At 33.6% G+C, this 21540-nt stretch overlaps 1 protein-coding gene across 2 annotated transcripts in view; it reads left to right on the top strand.

The window, feature by feature from the left end:
* Positions 1–21540, top strand: part of TSC22D1 (TSC22 domain family member 1) — a 137127-nt gene that overhangs the window by 26914 nt on the left and 88673 nt on the right. Inside the window, exons 2-3 of one of the 2 annotated variants that reach the window (XM_053564045.1) lie at positions 6547–6715; positions 7607–9304. The exons of the other annotated variant lie outside the window; for it this stretch is intronic. Coding sequence (XP_053420020.1) covers positions 6547–6715; positions 7607–7624 — 187 coding nt within the window. The 3' untranslated portion in view covers positions 7625–9304. Of the gene's footprint in view, positions 1–6546; positions 6716–7606; positions 9305–21540 lie in introns of those variants that run through there. 2 annotated transcript variants of the gene reach the window in all.

The raw sequence follows: 21540 nt of genomic DNA, 5'->3' as shown, positions 1-21540 counted from the left end.
GGGATGCTTTACTAAGAATAATGTCTTCCACGTCCATCCAGGTTAATACGAAGGATGTAAAGTCTCCATTTTTTTTAATGGCTGAATAGTATTCCATGGTATACATATACCACAGCTTGTTAATCCATTCCTGGGTTGGTGGGCATTTAGGCTGTTTCCACATTTTGGCGATTGTAAATTGAGCTGCAATAGACATCTACCCAGAAGGAAAAAAATCCTTTTATCATAAGGATTTGTTTTTTAAGGTAGTGTCTGTCTTGCTCTGTTGCCCAGGGCTGGAGTGCAGTGGCTGGATCACAGCTCACTATAGCCTTGAATTCCTGGGCCATACTGATCCTTCTGCTTTAGCCTCCCGAATAGCTGGAACTATAGGCATGTGTCACCATGCCTAGCTTTTTTTTTTTTTTTAAGTGGAGAGGGGGTGTGGGCTCAAGCCGTCTTCCCTAGACCTCCCAAAATGCTGGGATTATAGGTGTGAGCCACTGTACCTGGCCTAGGATTAGTTTTTAAAGAAAGTTTGGACTTTTTATCTGAATGCAGGTTTATATTTCTTGTCAGTGGATATTCTATAGGTGTGTCAGTATGGAACTTTATTCAAGACCTTTTTTTCTATTTTTTGTTTGTAACTTTTTGTTTTGGACTTAACCCAAAAGTTGCAAAAGTATAATATGCAGATTTCCCATATATCTGACACCCAGCTTTTTTTTTTTTTGTTCTTTTTTTTTATTGTTAAATCATAGCTGTGTACATTAGTGCAATCGCCTGTACCCATTCTAAGATGCACCATAGATGTGGCCCCACCCATTACCCTCCCTCCACCAAAACCTCCCCCCTCCCTTCCCCTTCCTTGGCCCTTTGACACCCACCTTTTTTTAATGTATATATCTTATATAACCATAGTAAAATGTAGTAATGAGGAAATAAATGCCAACTAATCTATAAACCTCTTTTGAATTTTGGTTTATCTAGTAAATGATCTTTTTTTGGTCCAGGATCTAATCTAGGAACTAACATTATATTCAGTTGCCATGTCTCCTTAACCTCCTTCAGTCTAGATCTGTTCTTCATTTTTTCTTTGCCTTTCACGACTAACACTTTTGAAGAATACTACATAGGCCCTCATTTTGTGTTTGTCTGATGTTTTCTCACAATCAGATTAAAATTATGCATTTTTGGCAAGGATGCCACAGAAATGATAGTTTTTCCCTGTCAGTGCATTGCATCAGGAGGTACACGATAATGAGTCATCCCATTTCTGGTGATGTCATCTTGATCATTTGATTAAGGAGCTATCTGCCAGGTTTCTGAACTGTCAACTTATTATTTTTCCCTTTGTAATTAATAATTGCTTTGCAGGGAGATATTTTGAGACTATAAATATCCTGTTTCTTACCATACTTCTCCCTATTAATTTTAGTATCCATTGATGACTCTTGCTTGATCCAGCCTTTTAAGTGTGGTTCTTTAACATCTTTTTGTTGTTGACTGATGTATCACTTTTCTTGTCATAAACCCCAAGGGAATACATGTAAAGGCAACTTAATTTATAAAACAAAAATATTTCTTCATGGCAAAATAGGTGAAGAAGAGACTAGAGAGGCAAAAATAAGGGATAGATTAATTATGGAAAAAAGTATTTGAGTAATTTAGAGATTTTCTTAGTTGCTTCTAGTAGGTTTCTTTTTTGTCAAATACAAAGCCTTTTTCATTTGAAAGAGTCAGTGGCAAATTTAATCATTTTTGTATTTAGTCCTCTTGACCCTGAGGCTTCTTTCTTAGATGTTTTATAAGTCAGTATAAATTATTCTATAGTAGATTAAATGCTCTAAAAATATGTATTTTGTAGGTTTTCTTTTTCATCAGTTTTACTACTTTAGTGGAGCACGAGATGCATTTGGGTTATCTGTTGCTTGTCATTTAATAATAGTTGCCATTTAAATCTAGTGGAATAACTTGAATCCAAATAACATTTTTGGATGGTATATTTTTCAAAAGAATGAAGAGAAAATATATTGATAATAGAATTTGGTTGGATGGTGAGCTTTTGTTGCAGTTTGGCTGGGGCCGGTTTCAAACCCACCATTCTTGGTATATGGGACTGAGCCACAGGCGCCGCAGGATGGTGAGCTTTTAAAACATTCTTACGGTTATTTCATTATAACTTTCTTTTCTTTTAAGAAATTACTCTTTGTGATTGTGTATTTTTATGATAGCCAAGCAGTCCCTTCAATTTTAGGCTTTTTTTCTATTTTATTTTTTAAAGGTGTATCCCCATTTGACAGTACATTCAAAATTTGTGGTTTACAAATAATCTTTTCCTCCAGAGTTAATACAATACTTTTACTAAATAATCACAAGGAATGTGTTTTTGTTGTTGTTTTGGGCATGCTCTCTTATTTTTTGCAATTGAAAATTTGAAATTGGATGTTCAGAAGGATCTGGTATGTTTTCTCATTACTTTTAAATGTCTGAAAAAGAACATTAGAAAATCTATAATAGGTGTTAAGATTTGGTTAGAATTTGTACCAACTCAGGCTAATATCTTTAATGGTTCTGCTGATCATACTCAAAACTTCATCTTGAAGCTGATGACCCTCCCCAAAAGAGGTAGATCCATGAAAGTAATACTTTGATATTTTTGTTTCCTTTAGGATTAGAAAATTGGACTTTTTAGTGTCTACTTCAGATATTAGCCACTTGACAAAATTTTCCTTTTCTTTTTGTTTTGTGATCAATAGACTTCATTCATTTGTAAAAAACATTTACTGAATTCTCTAGCCAGTGTGCCAAGCACTTTTCTAGGGGCTAGAGATAGACACACTGCTTCTATTAAGGATGTTCTTTCCTTTTTTCTTACTGCCAGCTGGGACTGTTTGGGTACTTAGAGGAACTTGTGAGAAATTCATTTCCCTGATAGAAGTGTCTTAGAACCTTTATAGTAGATTAACTGCTTAAAAATATATTGTGGGTTGTTTCTTTTTTTTTTAGTTTTACTCACTCATCTTACACCTTAGTCAGTGGAGTATGAATAAGATGTTATATCATGCTTTCAATTTATGTAGAATTTATACATTTATAAACTAGCAAGTTCAACTTCATACTAGTCAGTTATAGCATAGGTGAGTAGAAATTGGTCTTTGTAGAAACATGGTGCCTTCTAGTTCATTGCTTAAAAATGATTATGTGTAGCATTCCCTTATTCTTTGATATTAGAAATGCTTAAAATGAATAAGCTTATAAGCTCATTTGATAATTTAACATTTAGGACAAATACTGGAAATAGTGTAATTTGATGTACACCTCATAAGAATTTTTTTCAGTGGCATTTATGTATAAAATACTTAGATTTATTGTTTCTGATTTGACTATAACTGAATTTTCAGTAAGAATCTTAAAATTAAGCATTTATGAAAAATGTTAAAATGATTTTACTGACGGATTTTGTACCTATGACACCCATTTGAGGTAGCATTGCTGATTTTGCTACCTTTGGTTTGAAATTTATTCTCTAGTGGTTGAACTGTAAATTCTGCAGTGGAATACTTACTTTTCTCCCCTTTTATAGTATCACATAGAGGAATGCTGTCTGTTAAAATAGATTAGGTAAAGTCCTACTATATCATTGTTTTGAGCCTCCATCAGTAATAATCTCACAAAGGTTGCTCTTCTTTGATTAATAACCTCATTTTGAAAGGAGCGTTAGGTTTTTCTATATAAAAGATACATTATGAAATTCAGAGTCCTTGTAAATTAACTCTTAAAGCAACAGAGTTACCAGTTCTTCCCAATGATTTCAAAATTATTTCTATTAATGTGTTCCCTTAGTCATTTTTGAGTATGCGTATGAAGTACTGAATCATATTTTTGGTACTTCAGTCAGAATAAAGAAATTATATTCTGAAAGTGATCTGGTTTAGAGGAAGTTTATAAATGGATCTATTTCTCCAGCCACCTCTTCTGTTTAACTTGCCATGTAACCTACCTTAAAGACATCTGGTTTTTTAAATCCAACTTTGTGGTATTTTTAATACATATTTTGTGGTGTGTTCATAAATAAATTAGAGGTTTGGAGGTGTTTAACTTAAAACTCCTGCTGAAGGAGAAATTCTGAATTTAACCTAATATTAATCTGAGCAAGACATGATTTCTTGGTAGTTAATATTTCGTTTTCAAAGTGAAATGCTCCTATAAACTTAAAGAATCTTTTGCCTGTATTTTCCCTCAGCCAGATATTATTACTGGTTAGTCTTCAAGAACTGAAGGAAAATGGGAAATTTGGAAAATCATATCCTATTTATAATTTGTAAGTGTTTTAAACTATTTTTTAGTTTTACTTAGATTTTGTTAATCTGGAAATCTTAGGTAATTTTCATGGTTTATACTAGTGGTTCTCAACCTTCGTAATGCTGCGGCCCTTTAAGACAGTTCCTATGGGTTGAGACCCACAAGTTGAGAACCGCTGGTTTATACTGAAATACTACTACACATGAAAAAGAATGGTTTGTCAAGGAAATTGATTAGAAAACACTAGAGATGATTGCTTAACAAATAATTTTTAGATGAGTTTTGTAGCACCTATTTGCATCATTAGGTAATGAAAATGTATATAAGATAGCTTTGATGTATTAATTTTAAGCCCTTCTCATCTATTAAAGAACCAACCAATAACAGCTCTAGCTGTGGAATAGTTTGTTACTCTATTTCATTTTTTTTTTTTTTTTTGGATTCTTGAAAATAAGTAATGGGATTGCATTTCTTGAGTTGTTATGTATTCAGTTCTTTTTTCTAATTTGTGCTCCTTTTCTGATACTATTCCTCATATATGTCCTCAGTATGATTACACTGTAAAACACTTTTGTAGCCTACTAATTTAAAAAATACAGTCTCCTCAAAACCAAAAGGGTTTAAAATCTGTTGGAAACTTAAAATGAGAAAATATAGCTGCCACTTGGGCACATAAAGTACATTCATAGTTATTGATTTGATACCTCTTGTTAGATGCCAATTTCACTTCCTTGCCTTCTTTCAGATTTCTTTTTTCATTTCTTTTAGTTTTTGGAAATTATGGATTTGGTGGTTAAATTCATAGGTTTTCTTAGATTAAACTGTTTTCATTTCTTGTTTGTAAAGAATTGGATATGTTTCTAAGCAGAAGGGTTAGTTCATTTTTTTCATCTTCAGGCTTTTTAAAATACTTAGTCTAAATGTTGTTAGGTAATGGAATAACCGTTCCTTTTCAGCTTTATTGATATGTTTCCAAACTGGCTGACAGAGTCAGGAGGAAGTGAAGGCATTAAAATACTAACTAACTTTGGTTGGTTGCTACCTTCTTAGTGCTGAGGCAATAACCTTTGTTGGTTGGTTGATAGAGAACAAGAGAGCACAATCCTCGTTCCACTAAACAGGTAAGGAACCCTTGTGATAACCAGTTGGTGTGAGAGGAAGATTACCTGATAGCATTTTTTTTCTTAATTTATCCCAAAATATAACATGTCCCAGAAATAGGACACTATGACTGACTGTATTCCATAGAACAGGGATATGTAGCACCTTTATATTTAGAATAAGATCTGAAATTTATAGGATGCATCACTCTGTACCACAAAGTATAAGTGATCTGTTTTCCAAAGGCAACCCTGTTTAAAATTTATCATTCAGTCCCTATAACTTTAAATATGTTATCTGCCTGTCTTACTCTCCTTTCAGCTTTTCCTTGATCAGATGCTTGAACTTCCTTCTCTTATTTGCCTTATTCCTATATTAAAGCTAACTATTTTCTAGTTTCTTTACCATCGTCCATTATTTGGGTATATCTTATTTAATTTCTACATTATAGCCATAAATGATTATTTCTGGTCTTTCTTGACCCAAAGCAAAATGATTATGCATTTTAAAAAGATTTTGAGTCTGTATTATCTATGTCTCCTATTCTGCCCTCCTAGTTTTAAAGATAAGTACTTGAGGAATAAACCTTTTCAGTGATAGTAGTCATAATGTTGATGAAATGCAGGTTTAGTTTTATTAACTATCATATGGGCCTATAGTGTGATTTAATTCTTTAAAATAATAAGGACTTGAAAACTGATAACAAATTCAGCTTCTTAGGCATTCCCAAAGTTTAGAAACATTCCTGTTAATATGCTTGATTTTTCTGTTTCTGCTTTTCAATTCATCATCTTCTCTTTGACAGAAGAATTAACCAGACTCCTCATTTGATATGTCTGAGGTTAAGTGCCTTTTCCTGTAAGACAGCTATGATCTTGGTGCCAGTTACAATTTAGTATTTTTTGATTTGATCTTCCATTTGAAGTTGAGTGGTCTGTCACAGAGCATGTTATGGCTTAGACCAGTACCAGTCCCTTCTTAACAGTTACTGAGGAGTTAGTCATTTGTGGTGTCAGACTTCTATAATTTACATTAAGAAGTTACTAAGGAGAGTATGCCCAGAGGTAGCTCCTTTTTATCCTGAGGATAAGCCATTTACACACTCAAATGACCAGAGACTGTAATTTCTTAATAAGAATTTTTTCTTAAATCTATATTCAGCTCTCTATTTCAGTGCTTCTCTCCTACCAGAGGTGCAAGGAGTGATCCTAGACCACAGATACAGCCAAGACCACGGAGAGCTTTTGACGTCAGGGGTCCACTTTCTCCACTGAACCCTTGGAGGCAGAATATCCAGCTTCTGGAGAGAGTGGGAAAGGATAATAAACAAGTGGGTGCTTTCCATTATTTACTTGGGTTTATTTATAGATTGGAGTGTCCTTCCATTGCCCATTTAATTCTGTTGGTAAACTCCTTGGGTTCATGTAAGAACCAGGTGGGGCTGCAATCTGTTTGCTTTTCTAACAATGCTAACTAGTGCCCATTTAAAAAAGAGACCTAAAATTTATTTAATTTTCTCTCCAGATAATTAAAGCAGTAGATGATTTGGGGCACATGGTCTGGTGAATGCCTGTGTAGTCCACAGGAATTATAAAAAGGGAATGTTTACCAATTTTGCCTTGATGGCATTAATGGACTTCTAAATGCTCTTTAATTCTAAATGTTCTAGTAATTTAAAAGTTTTCTGTATTTCATCTTTGGGCCACTGGACATCTGGGAAATCTAATTTATACAGTAAGATGTCTAGTTGTTATCCTACCCTGTTAGTGAGAACTTTTTGGTCTTTTTCCTACCTTAAACGTTAGGACATCATATTAGATCTTTGAAAAGATGCAATGATAGTACTGTTATGGTTTTACTGTCAAATCCAGGCTTCTTTCCTTAATAAAATAAATATGAATGAATATAAGTTTCAGGATATAATATCCCTGAAAGCTATGGTTAATATACTCAAAAGTAGTATTTTAGTCCCTAGGAATACAATTATTTGTGGCAAAAGAGCCTTTTCCTAGATTTTTACCATGGCATTAAGATGCTTTTCTCTTAGTTTCTTTGATGCCAATGGTAGGATTTGATTCCAGGAAGTTCTTATCATCTACAATGGGTAGAATGTGAACTTGTTGACTTTGGCAAGTTTTCATTTTTCCTTGGTGGATTCCTTCTGTGACTCCAGGTATCTTGATAATGGGAGACCGGTTTATTTGTTCTCTTAATTGCCCAGATTTCTTTCAACTGGTAAAACATCATACTTCTTCAACAAAAGGAATTCTTCTAGCAGAGCCTTCATGGATGATCTCTCTCACACATGCCAGCACCTGCAGTTTGGAAGGCAGTGGTGAATGGATCCATGCAATATGTTTAGAAGACACAAGGATGAGCGAGTCACCTGATCTTGTCATTTATAAACTTTACTCTGGTTTACTCTTGGTCTGAAAATGGGAAGGCTCAAATAATGAAATAATCTTTTCATATTGGAATTTTACATGGCCATGAAAATATTCCTTTCTATTCAGAAGACTGAAATAGAGGAAGCTGGAGAAACTTCTTTCTTTTAAAAGCGGCTCTCTGTATCTATTTCACTTAAGAGATTTGTGAGTTTGAAAATCACCTTTAAAAAAGTAGGCGAACTTTTTTTTTTTTTTTAAAGTAGTATAGGAAGTCCAAAACACTTAATGAAATAGTTTTTGTTGCCTGACACTAAGAGGAAATAGTAAATAAAGGGTGAATTTTTTAATAATGCCACAATTACTTTAATATTATGGTATATTCTTGTAGCTCATCTTTGCTTGTCTTTAGGCTTATTTGTCAAATCAATAAAGATTCTAATAGAGAAGTAGGAGAGGTATCTTTTGAGATGAAAGTAGCTTGGTCTGTCTTTGAAGTAATAAACACATGTTAAACTTGAAGTATTTTCTGCACTGAAGGCATGATTATAAACTGTCACAAAGCAGTTTACAGAGCAAAGGTGGTTAGTATTATTAGAGTACTCCTGTGTGAATAAGTGTTCCAGGATAGTTACCCAAGCTATCAATTGATAGAAGTAGCTATCAAAGTGTTTCTTCTTCTGTCTTTGATATCTATTAACTGGTCAGTCAAAAGCTATTACATTTTTAAAAGTCAACTGATGCTGTCAGTTTATTTCATTTGGGATAAGTTTTAAGAATAGAAATTCTATAGTTATTCTTATGGAAGCACTAAAATATTTCAGGAGTATCAAAGGTTTTACAACCCACATTTGCTTTAATATAACCTGGCCTTTAGTCTTTCTTGGCTATCTGTGAGTACTGCTTTTTTCCTTATTAATTATAAATAAATTTTTGTTAGTACTTAATAGTAAGTTTAAAGATCAATTTGAACTAAAATTTCCCCCAGAGAGCTCTGAATTCTTAAAAATGATACAGCTTTTTATTCCTGACTTGTTTTTATTGAATGTTAATAAGACAGTTGGTTTTAAATACATAAATTAAAAACTATTGAATTCAGGGAAGTGAAAGTGAATTTGCTCAGAAATTAAGTTAGTTGAGTTCTTTGAATCACAGTGCAAACCAGTTTATGGTCTGTGAGATTATTAGCTCTTTGTTTCAACTTTGAAGATGAAAAGTGATTTAATCTTTTAATACTCATGCTTTGATTAAATTATAGCACTGTTCCTTAAAGTGTGCAAAAGAAATGTAAGTGCATTTCTATTCATCTTATGCCACTAAACACTATTTAAGTGAAAATTTTTGTATATTAATGTGAACTGATTTGTTTATTTAAACTTTTGATGCTTTTTCCTTTCAGTTTTTATATTTGTCACAATATGCAGTCCTATATTTTTCAGTGTTTATTTTATGAATATTAATACAATATACGTTTCTTTTTTAGAATGATTAATTGTATAATATTTGTATTATGTGACCAATTGAAAACTAATAAATATTTTCTCCATGAAAAAATGCACTTACTGAAAAATGGCTTATTTCTGTTTCAGGAGTAGAAAGTGAAAACTGCAACAGTATTTTAAAGTGTATTTTAATTTTGTATGTCTTTCTCTGAGGACTTCTAAATACATATTCCATATTGTATACTTTTTTTGAGAAAAAAACTTTAAATTGTTAAAATGATTCTTCATGGGATCACCAGTGAATGTATGAAACAGGTGATCATTATAGTCTTGTTTTTGCATTTCTCTGATTAGCATCGGCTTAGAAGCTTTGTTTTCAGAATTAGATCTTTTTAGATGCAGTTTTTGTATTCAGTTTTGCAAACCCTTAAAACTCTCTTGAGTTAATATAGTAAATATCAGGATTAATTTGGTCAAATCTTTTAAAGCTAGATTGATCAAAATATAACCCCTTGCAGTTCCTTTACCCAGAAAAAGAACATTTAAAAATAATGGCTGATTGGAGAACTACCCAGTTCATAAGAGCTGTTACCAAGAGAAGAAAAATGTTTTGTATTTTACTGTTGTACTTGCACAAATAACCGTAGGAGAAATCTTGACTTCAGAGTCTCTTACCTTCAACCTTATCAAGACAGTGTGGAAAGGGGTAAAATTTAGCTTGACGATTCCTCTCGTTATAGCCACACAAACTTACTTACTTGAAGTTACAGGAAAAATTTGCCTTTTCTACACAGGATCTGCTAGAAACAAGAGAATTTCCTTTTGAATTTGAAGAAAAGTTATATAAGAAGTGGACCCCCAAAATTAAAAATAAACATTAAGATGGGGTCCTAGGAAAGTAATAAAAATTGAATTAAAGACAACCTATGGGTTAAAATGAAATAATTTGGTTCCCCAAAGAAATTATACTCTGAAAAAATAAGAATTATCAAAGGAAATTATGATTTAGAGTAACTGCTGCATTGGGAATGGGGGAGAAAAAGCTAAAATTCTTGGCTTTATTAACCTGGTAAGTTTGGAAAAAGATGAGTAAAGATTCTATAGGCAAAATTTTGTTTTCAGGATTAAAAGTATAAATATATTTCAGTGGAAGGCTATATTTTACTTTAGTGCCAAAAATCTTATAATAAGCTTTTCTTATATGTATATAAATGTGTGGGGTGGGGGTGGAGATTAAAAAATATCCTGCACTGGAAACTTATAAAATATTATAAAAATAATGGTGAAATGAGTTTTAAATTAGTAATTTTCTTAAACATGGATCCTTTCCCTACATTGCCAATAGCTTTCAAAATAAAAATGTTACAGAATGATGAACTTGGCTTACCATTGTATCATCAAAGTGTAAGAGCATAGTCTTATGGTTTCACTATCATTGATTAATTATAGTAATTATATAATCACTATCATTAATTATAGTATAAAAGTGTGTTTTGATTCTTGTTGAGGAAACAAAGGGCTTTTTTGGGTAGCCTCTGTTTTAAAAAAGTAAATAGCATAAGCAGTGTGACTGCAAAGTACTGACCGTATAGCCTTTTGCAAATTTGTACAGAGATCTTATTTTCCTTTGCTGTATTGAAAGACTTGAGCAAAAAACATCAGTGCTTAGATATCCTAAGCAGTATTTAAATTTTTATTTAGGTGTTTGTTTCCCATTTTAAAAGATTTCATATTAATTTAGTTCTAAAATATAAAAGATTCATGTTTGAAAAATAAGCACACAGGTGCTCTGAAGATTTTTTTTCCTGACAATATGTACATCTAAGGTAATTAGATTACTGCAGTAAAAATGTTAGGGAGCTTTGAAGTATGCATCGGAGTTTTCAGGAATTATGAACAAAGGGATTTCTGCTCAAGAGGTAAGGTATGGCACAGGTAGAAAAATGTTGAAAATATGTTCACTGTAATGTCTGATAAAGTAAACTACAATAGGTACTCTTGGGTTTTCAGACAGATGTGGAATTAGGAAAACAATTTTTCTTCAGACTATCTCAGAGAAGAGAAAATGATAAACCATAAATTTGCTTTTATGTCGATTTGAAGTGAATTTAGAATCATGTTCACAGACTTTCTACCCTTCATGTGTGTAGCTTCTGGTACTCTAAGCACCCCCAACCTTGCTCTCAGCATTTACAATCCATTTTTAACTTAACATTTCTCAAACCTAAGAACTATAAAAATATTATATTTTACATCAAAAGTTGAGCACATACTTTATGAATTTATTGCCTGGCTTTATTTTTGGCCATGGATGCCTATTTTTATTAAATGATACCTAGAACTTAGGAAGCATTTGCTTGATTAATTTTTATTTTAGCTTGAGAAATTAAGGAATTTTATAAACAGTTACATTGTAACTTGAGAATCTTTTATTAAAGACCAAGAAATAATATTTTTTCCTTATGTATAAAATCATTGACAGCTAAAACTTATTGTCTAAAGAAAAATAGGCTCAAAGAAAGTGTTGATATGTTGCTTAGTAAATCTAGAAGCAAAGGAAAATGCAAGATTGAATATGGATAAGATAGGAAAATGGATGAGGGTTTTTTTTCTAGACTTACTAGTATACTTAGACTCAGCAGAGGATAACAGAAAACACAATCTTTCGTTGTGCTTTTGAATTTTATAAGAACTGCTCATAGACATTTGGCTTTTACTTAAAATAAGTTGCTACTTATTCCACTCTTTTTTTTACGTAGAAAAAAATGATAATGTTGATGTGAATTAGTGATAGAACTTAGCATTTCATGAGGTAGCTACTTCCATGTTCGGAATATTCATCATAGTAAGAAGTAGATCCAGAATTTGTTCTTATGCCATTTTTTATTTGAAACTTACTTTTGAAATCTTCTAGTTCAGCATCTTCATTTTGCATGTAAGATAATTGTTATCCAGAAATACCACATTTCTAGTATCACACTGTTTTTAAAAAAGAGTAGGACTCAAGTCTCTTGATAACAAGGCTCAGAGATATGTACACTGTACTATCTCTTCCATTGATCATAGTTCTGGACAACAGAGCATGTTTGACCCCGTTCAGATATTACTGTCGTTGAGATGGCTGTTAATTCCCCATCAATTCTGAGTCCCAAGTTTTCTGCAGATAAGCATCCTCATGCTTGTGGCTCTTATTCATGTAGCACAGGTTTGAGATCTTTAAAAGTTTTATGGATCTTCTCTGAACATACTTCAGTTCCTCCCAGCATGTGTCACTGAACCAACATGTTATAGATGTGTTCTTCCTGGGCCTCATGTTGTGCTTGGCCCTGGAAACTCATACCACTTTGTCCTTACATATTTATCCAGTAAGGTGGGTGCTTAAGTTTATGCATATTGAGATTCTACTAGGCAAAGAAATAATACAGTAATAAGTAAAATGTTTTGTTTCTAAAAGGCTAGTAGTGTGTTTTACGCAAAGTCTGTAAAATGTGCATTGCTTAGTAAAATAAACGGACCAAACATTAATTAGTGGATGGAACCTTGGGAAATCATAAATACAAAAGCAAAATCTCCATTTAAGTTGCTTTTGGTTTGCTTGCTAATTCTGACACATTATAAATTCTGTATTAAATGACTCGTGTAATATAAAATGTTATTTTACAGGTTGTGCTTATTAATTTAAGGCTAAGTCTGCTGGAGCCAAACTTTTGTCACATGACTGGCATTAAGAAGAAAATAAACTTGTGTTTAGTAACAATTAAAATAAGCAGAAAAATTTGGGAAATACCAAACTGCAGAAGATGGTGGAGAAGTAACCCTGGGAGTCTGAGAATGTGGCTTAAGATCTAATGCAAGCATAGTCTTATGTCCCATCTTGAAATAAAGTGCAAACACTCTGTTATAGAAACATTGTTTGGGATAACAGTATTTTAAATGACCATTTAAAATATTTAGCTTTTCCCCCTCAAATCTTACAATGAACTCTTTAATAATAAAATGTACATCTAAGGGAACAGGTGCCTCTGAGAAACAGTGGTTGAGTGTAGGGTATATTCTATCTTACCTGAAATTAGAATTTTAGGGAAAATAAGAACATATGCCTCCTCTACACCTTTAGGTACTTTACATTATTTAGCTAACCTGTGAGAAAGTGGTAATTTTTCCATTTTACACATAAAGATGCTGAAATTCAGAAGTTACAAAACCTTTTCAAGGGTATATAATCATAAGCAGTGAGGATGGCATTTGAAAGCAGATCTCTTGATCTAAAGAATTCTATTACACTATATTAAATATTTTTGCCAAAAGAACGCATATGTCCAGGAAAGTTCAGGAACCTCAGTGTCGAAAGTGAAAAAAGGGGTTATATTATGTGCATTTCTTTATAGACTTTTAAAGAAAGAACAGTTTTAGGTCTATAGAATAATTGATCAATAAATTCAGAATTCCCACTCCATTCTCTTCCTTTTCCTTATAACTGTCTTAGTTGGTAATATATTCTGACTTCCCCATTTAAAGTTAGCTAGTGTGGTATATTTGTTACAACTGATGAACCAGTATTGATACATTATAATTAGAGTTCATCCTTGATATTATGGCTCACACTTTGTGTCACATCGTTTTATGAGTTCTGTCAAATATATGTCATGTATTCACATTACAGTATCAGAGAGAAAAGCTTAACTGTCCTAGAAATGTCCTGTGCTCTTCCTGTATGAGCAATTGCCGGATCATCGGTAAGCCTATGTTTAATTTTGTAATATAGAGACTGCCAAACCACCCAACAAAGTGGCTGTACCATTTTGCATTTCCACCAGCAATGAAGGAATCCTCTTGCTTCATATTCTCACCAAAATTTGGATATTGTCAGTGTTTGATTGTAGCCACTCCAAAAAGGGGATGGTGGTACCTTAATTGTTTCAATTTTCTGTTCCTTAATCATGTGAACATACTTTCTGTCTCTATTAATCTTCTGTACTATCTACCCAATTTTTTTTACCCATTTTTGAAAGCATTTTTTTTTTTTAATTTTAAGAGTTCTTGGTATATTTTGGGTCCCAGTCTTTTTTCAGATATCACATATTTTCTCCCAGACTGTGGCTTCTCTTTTCATTCTCTTAATAATTAATGTCTTTTGCAGAGGTGAAATTTTAATTTAATAAAGTCTTACCGTATCAATATTTTCCTTAATGATTTTGGTGTGTATCTAAAATTCATTGCCAAATCCAAGGTCATCTTGATTTTCTCCTGTGTTAATCTTTACAAATGTGACTTTTTTTCCTTTATCATTTACTTTTACGGTTTTGTGTTCTACATTTAGTTCTATGACCTATTATTTTGAGTTAATTTTTATGAAAGAGGTAGGGTTTGTGTTTAGATTGATGTGAGGAGGTGGGTATGTGGTGTCTGGTTCCAGTATTTTTCTCTCTCCATTGCCTTTGTTCTTAATTCAAAGGTCAGCTGACTATATTCATATGGTTCTGCCTATGGGCTCTGTGTTCTGTTCCCTTGATCGTTTGCCAGTACCATACTGTCTTGAATACTGAGCTTTTAAGAAAGTTTTTAAAATTTGGTGGTGTAAGTCCTCTGATTCTGTAGTTCTTCAATATTTTGTTGACCATTCTGGATCTTTTGCTTTTTCATACACATTTTCAAATCAGTTTGTGTATACCCATAAGATAACTTGCCAAGATTTTGATTGAGATTGCATTAAATCTAAGGATCAAGTTGGTTAGAACTGACATCTTAACACTATTGAATCTCCCTATCCATAAACATGGAATATTTCTCCTCTTACTCAAATCTTTGCTTTTTCATTAGCATGTTCAAAGGTTTTTCTTCATGCACATCTTATATGAAATCTTAATTAGATTTATACCTAAGTGTTTCACTTTTTTGGTGTTAATGTGTAAGTTGTGTTTTTAATTTCAAATCCCAGTTGTTCATTGCTGGTGTTTAGAAAAGCAATTGGCTTCTGTATACAAACTTTGTATTCTACAACTGTAGCTATTGTACAACTGCTGTGGTCACTTATTAGTTGCAGGAGTTTTGTTGTTGTTGATTCCTAGGGATTTTCACCATACACAGCCATGTTATCTGTGAACAGAGTTTCATTTATTTTCAGTCTGTCTACCTTTCATGTCCTTTTTTTATTGTACTAGCTGGGACTTTCTGGTATAATGTCGAGTGGGAGTGGTGAGAGGAGACGTTCTTGTCTTTGTAATAGTACTAGGGGGAAAGCATCTAGTTTCTCACCATGGAGGTTGATGATATCTGTAAGTCTTTGTAGGTATTCATCATGTTGAAGGAGTCTTCCTTTTTGGTTTGCTCAGTTTTTAATTGTGAATGGATTCTGGGTTTTGTCAAATGGTTTTCTACATTTATTGACAATGATCATATGATTTTTCTTCTGTTTGTTTATATAGTGGACCATATTAATTTTTGAATGTCAGCCAGCTTGTGTACCTGAAATAGATCCTACTTGTCATGGTGTAGAATTTGTTTTATACATTGTCAGGTCTGATTTACAAACAAGAACTTTTGTGTCAGTGTTCCTGAGAGATACTGGTTTGTAATTTTCCTTTCTTGTATTGTCTTTGTCTAATTTTGCTACTGGGGATAATAGCTTCGTAGATTAAGTTAGGAATTGTTCTCTTTCTACTTTCTCAAGAGATTGTAGAGAATTGGTATCATTTCATTAAATATTTGATGGAACTCCACAGTGAAACTATTTGGGCCTAGTGTTTTCTGTTTGGAAAGATTATTATTGATTCGATTTCTTTAATAGATACAGGGTTATTAAGCTTACCTGTTTCTTCTTGTGTGAGTTTGGTATATTTTATCATTCAGGGAATTGGTCCATTTTATCTTAAGTTATCAAATTTAGGGGACAGAATTGTTTACAACACCATTTATTATATTTTTTAATTCCCATGGAATCAGTAGTGATGGCATGTCTTCATGGTATTTTTTGTGTCTTGTTTTATAGTTAGCTTGGTGAGATGTTTATCAGTTTTATTGAGAGAACTAGATTGAGTTTGTTAATTTTTCTGTGCCTGTTTTCAGTTTCATTGATTTCTGATCCAGCTTTTTTCTTCTATTTGTTTTAGGTTTGTATTATTCATCTGTCTCTAGTTTTCCTTAGCTGGAAGTTAACGTTATTGATTTTGGGTCTTTTCTAATATATGCATTTATTGTTATAAATGTCTCACTCAGTACTGTTTTTGTTGCATTTCAAAAATTTTGAAAATTGTATTTTTATCTTCATTTAGTTTGAAATATTTTTAGATTTTTCGAGATTTCTCTTTGACCCAGGTGATATTTTGAAATGTTTTTGAATTTTTAAGTACATTGGGGATTTTTAGCTATCTGTAAATATTTGGTGTTAATTGATTTTTAATTCTATTGTGATGTAAAAGCATGGTTTGGGCAGCGCCTGTGGCTCAGTGAATAGGGTGCCGGCCCCATATGCCGAGGGTGGCGGGTTCAAACCCAGCCCCGGCCAAACTGCAACCAAAAAAAAAATAGCTGGGCGTTGTGGCGGGTGCCTGTAGTCCCAGCTGCTGGGGAGGCTGAGGCAAGAGAATCGCGTAAGCCCAAGAGTTAGAGGTTGCTGGGAGCCGTGTGACTCCACGGCACTCTACCCAGGGCAGTACAGTGAGACTCTGTCTCTACCAAAAAAAAAAAAAAGTAAAAGCATGGTTTGTATTTTATAATTGTTATTACGTGTTCTTTTTCCCCCCAGAATGTGGTCTAGCTTGGTGAATATTCATGTGAGTTTGAAATGAATTTGTATTTTGTTCTTGAGGGAAGTAGTAAATGTCAGTTATTCAGTTGTCTCCATAGTGCTGTTCAGTTCAATAGTTCCTCAATGATTTTATGCCTGCTGGCTCTGTCAATTCCTGATAGAAGGGTGTTTAAGTCTTTAACCGTAGTAGTGGATTTGTCTGTTTCTCCATACATTTCTGTCAGTTCTTTCTTTCCATATTTTGATGATGTATTGTTCAGTGTGTACATATTAAGGGTGGTTATGTCTTCTAACAGTACTGATTCCTTTATTATGATCTAATATTCTTCTTTGTGATAATCTTCCTCATTCTGAAGTCTGCTTTGTCTGTAATTAATGAAATAATTCCTGGTTTATTTTTATTAGTGTTAGCATGATATATCTGTCTTTATCCCTTTCCTTTTAATCTGTATGTGTTTTTATATGTAGGTTTTCTTATAGGTAGCATACAGTTGGGTCTTGTGGTCTTGTATTCTTTTAATTCAGTTTGCTAGTCTGCCTTTTAAACTGTTCATACGCCAATTATTGATAGAGTTGGATTTATACCTATCTTGTCTATCATGTTTGTAAATTTTCTATTCATTATCTTTATTCTTTTTTTAAACATATATTTTGCCTTTTCAGATACTAATTGAACATTTTATATAATTCTTTTTTCTCTTCTCTTAGCTATCAATTATACTTTTTCAAAGATTCTAGTTTTTGCCCTAGAGTTTGCAATATACATTTACAACTAATCTACTTTTTCAGGTAGCACTTAGTGTTGCTCCATGGCTAGTGCGGATCCCTTTTAACAAGAGTATTCTCTATTCTCTCCTCCTATCCCTTACAACATTGCTTTACTTCAATTTATTTTTCAATAAACTATAGTCCAATATATTGTTGCTGTCATTTTGAACAATCTTGTGTTAATCAGTTAAATTTTTCTTAAAAGTTTTTGTTTTACCTTTCTCTGCTCCTCTCTGATGCGTTTTCTTTCTTTGTGTACATATCTAACATGTTATTTTCCTTCTCTCAGAAGCACTTTTTAAAAATTTTTTCAAGACAGATATGGTAGTGACAAATTCCCTTTGTTTACTTTGAGAAAGTTTTTTTCCCCTACTTTTCAATAATTTTGTTGCGTACAAAATGCAGGATGGTAGTTTTTTTCATTTGGCACTTTAAATATTTCACTCCAGTCTGCTTACTTACATGGTTTCTGAAAAAATATCTGATGGGATTCTTAACCTTGTTTTCTCAATAAGGTGGTCCCCTTCATCACCTGAAGGAGCTTCTTTAAAAACTTTTTCTTGTCTTTGATTTCCTGCAGTTTGAATATGACATGCCTAAGTACAGATTTTTGGTATTAATTCTATTTTGCGTTCTATGGACTTCCTACATCTGGTATTTGTTGGGAAATTGTCAGCTATTATTTCTTTAAGTACAGATGATCCTTGACTTATTATAGCTCGGATTACACTGTTTTGACTTTACCTTGTTGAGAAAACAGTGCACTTTCAGTGGAAACTACTGTTCTTGCTATGCTGCATAGTGGCAGGAAGCTCCAGCTCCCAGTCAGTGACGCACTTGGATATAAAATGTTTTCTCTTACAATGGGTTTATCAAGACATAAGTTGAGAAACATCTTTATCTGTTTCTTTCCCTTTTTCTTCTTCATGGATTTCTATTTGCATACATTTTACTTTTTTTAATTGTTCCACAATTTTGGGATATTCTGTTCTCTTTTTTTTTTTCTATGCTTTTTAGTTTAGGAAGTTTCTGTGGACATATCTTTAAGATTGTTTATTCTTTCTTAGGTCTTATCTACTCATGATCCACTCAAGTACATTCTTCATTTATGTTACTGTGTTTTTGATTTTTTTTTTTTTTCCGCAGTTTTGGGTGGGGCTGGGCTTGAACCTACCACCCTCCATATATGGGGCCGGCGCCCTACTCCTTGAGCCAGAGGCTCCGCCCAGTGTGTTTTTAATTTTTAACATTTCCATTGTGATTTTTCTTTGAGACAATCTCAGTCAGTCAGGCTAGAATGCAGTGACACAGTCATAGTTCATTGCAGTTCCTCCTTCTGCCTCAGCCTTCCAAGTAGCTAGGACTACAAGTACATGCTAATTTTTAAAATGTTTTGTGGAAACAGGGTCTTCATATGTTGCTCAGTCTAGTCTTGAACACTTGTAAGTGATCCTCCCACTTTGGCCTCTCAAAATGCTGGGATTACATGTGTGAACCACTGTGCCTAACCAGACTATCTTAGAGCCTTCATCTCTCTCATTATGTTGGCATGTTTTCTTTTTTGTTTAGCGCTCTTAGAGTAGTAGAAGTTATTTGAAATTGCAGGCCCTAATGACTGGAAAATATCTGCCATATCTGAATCTGATTATTTTTTATTTTTTTAAGACATAGTCTCACTATGCCGCCCATGGAGTGCTGTGACATCCACAGCTCACAGCAACCTCAAACTCATGGGCTTAAGCAGTTCTCTTGCCTCAGCCTCCTAAGTAGCTGGACTACAGGCACCTGCCACAATGCCCGGCTATTTTTTTGTTGCAGTTATCATTGTTGTTTAGCTCTATACAGAACTCTGTTGGCGTGGTGGTTGGCTTGGGCTGGGTTTGAACCTCCCAGCCTAGGTGTATGTGGCTGATGCTGTAACCACTGTGCTACGGGCGCCGAGCCCTGAATCTGATTTTTATGCTTATTTTGTATTATCAAACTTTTTTTTTTTTTTTTTAACTTTTTAGCATGCCTATAAGTTTGTGTGTGTGTGTAGGGCTAGATATCAGTAGGATTTAGTTTGAGGTTTTATGTTGATCTAGCGAAGGGTTAGTCTGTGTTTACTGTTTGTTGTGGGTGTCAGAAGCTATAGCATCCTTCATTTTATCTTACTGTCTTTGGGTTTCCCTAGGGACTCCTTTTTAAATAGAGCCCAAGCCTGGCCGTTCTTTCAGTAATTCCCTGTTACTATACAGAACTCTGTTGGCGTGGTGGTGTGATGTGGGGAGGAGAAGTATTCTGTAGTACTATGGTAAAGTCTTAGATTTTTAGTGGGACAGGTTCCTTGGGCTTTTACCTTTACAAAGGCTTTTTACTTTTTCCCCCCCTTGAGGTGGAACAGGAAAGCTAGAGAGCCCTTCTAGAGTTGTCTTTCCTCTTTGGTTAGGCTTTGGTATAATCCATGTTGGTTAGCCGTTGGTAAAATACCTTTCCTTAAGGACAGTCCTTTGTTAAGGGTGACAGATTGCTCTGTGGATATTTGAATATGATTACTTTTCCTCTCCTTTCTCTTATTTTTTACCCTAAGAACCTAACAGAACTTCTGGAGTTAAAAATCATGGAAATGTAGGGGGCTCCTTAAGGCTGATTTGCTAGAAGTTTTTATCTAGCATTCCATACTCGTATAGCGTATCCATACTCATACTCTAGCAATTATCAAAGTTTTTCTACTGGTTGGGGTTCCAGCAGTGGTTTCTGCTTCTGATGAGCTGTGATTTTTCTGTATTTTCTTGTTTCTCTAGTTTTGGGAACAGCAGTTTGATCTGTGAGTTCAATTCTTTGATGAATCCAAGAGGGTTGATTTCCAGTTCAGCTTTTTTCTTGTTGTGTAGGCAGGAATAACAACCTTACTTGTTGAACTAGAAATTGGACATCAGTTTGCATTTTTAAATGTTTGAGTTTTCCTTCAGTTTAGCTTTAGTCCTAACACTTAGGCCACTGTTGCTCTTTCTAGGAGCTTTCTAACCTGTTATGTTTATTTAATTTTATCTTCATTGAGAATCTACCTACTAAATTTCATCTACCTAAGCATTGGTAATATTAATTAAGGTGATTCTACTCCTGAACTTCTTTTTTCACATTTTTTTTTTGTTTGTTTGTTTTCATTGTCTCTAGAACTTGGATCTATCTCTTGTATCTTATTAAAGATTTTGTGCTTTTAGTGTTTTCTCTTTCCTCCATTAGCAAATCTTTTTCTCTTCTAGATCATTCCCTTATCTCAGTCTAACTATCAATATTGCTTCCTATCTCAGTTTCCCCTATTAACATCCTGCATCACTGTGGTACATTTGTTGCAATTAGTAAACAAATTTGGATGCATTAATTAAAGCCCATATTTTACATTAAGGTTCACTTTTTATGTCATACAGTTCTGTGGGTTTTGTGAAATGTATGGCATGTATCATGGGATCTTATAGAATATCATTACTACCTTTAACATATACCCTACATTCCACATATTCATCCTTCCTTATTCCAACCTCTGACAACTACTTACCTTACTGTCTCCAGTTTTGCCTTTCCTAGAATGTCATAGCATGGGAATCATACAAAGGCTATAGCCTTTCAAATTGACTTCTTTTCACTTAGCAGTATGCAGTTAAGCTTTTTCCATGTCTTTTGTGATTTGAGGGCTCCTTTCTTTTTATCATTGTGTATATCTACCACGGTTTGTTTATCCATAACTTATTGAAGGACATTGAGGTTGCTTCCAGTTTTTGGCAGTTATGAATAAAGTTTCTGCAAACATTCTTGTGCAGGTTTTTGTGTGGAC

The sequence above is a fragment of the Nycticebus coucang genome, chromosome 15, assembly GCF_027406575.1.
Source record: "Nycticebus coucang isolate mNycCou1 chromosome 15, mNycCou1.pri, whole genome shotgun sequence".
NCBI classification, from domain to species: Eukaryota; Metazoa; Chordata; class Mammalia; order Primates; family Lorisidae; genus Nycticebus; species Nycticebus coucang.
This window is presented reverse-complemented; position numbering and strand designations above follow the sequence as displayed.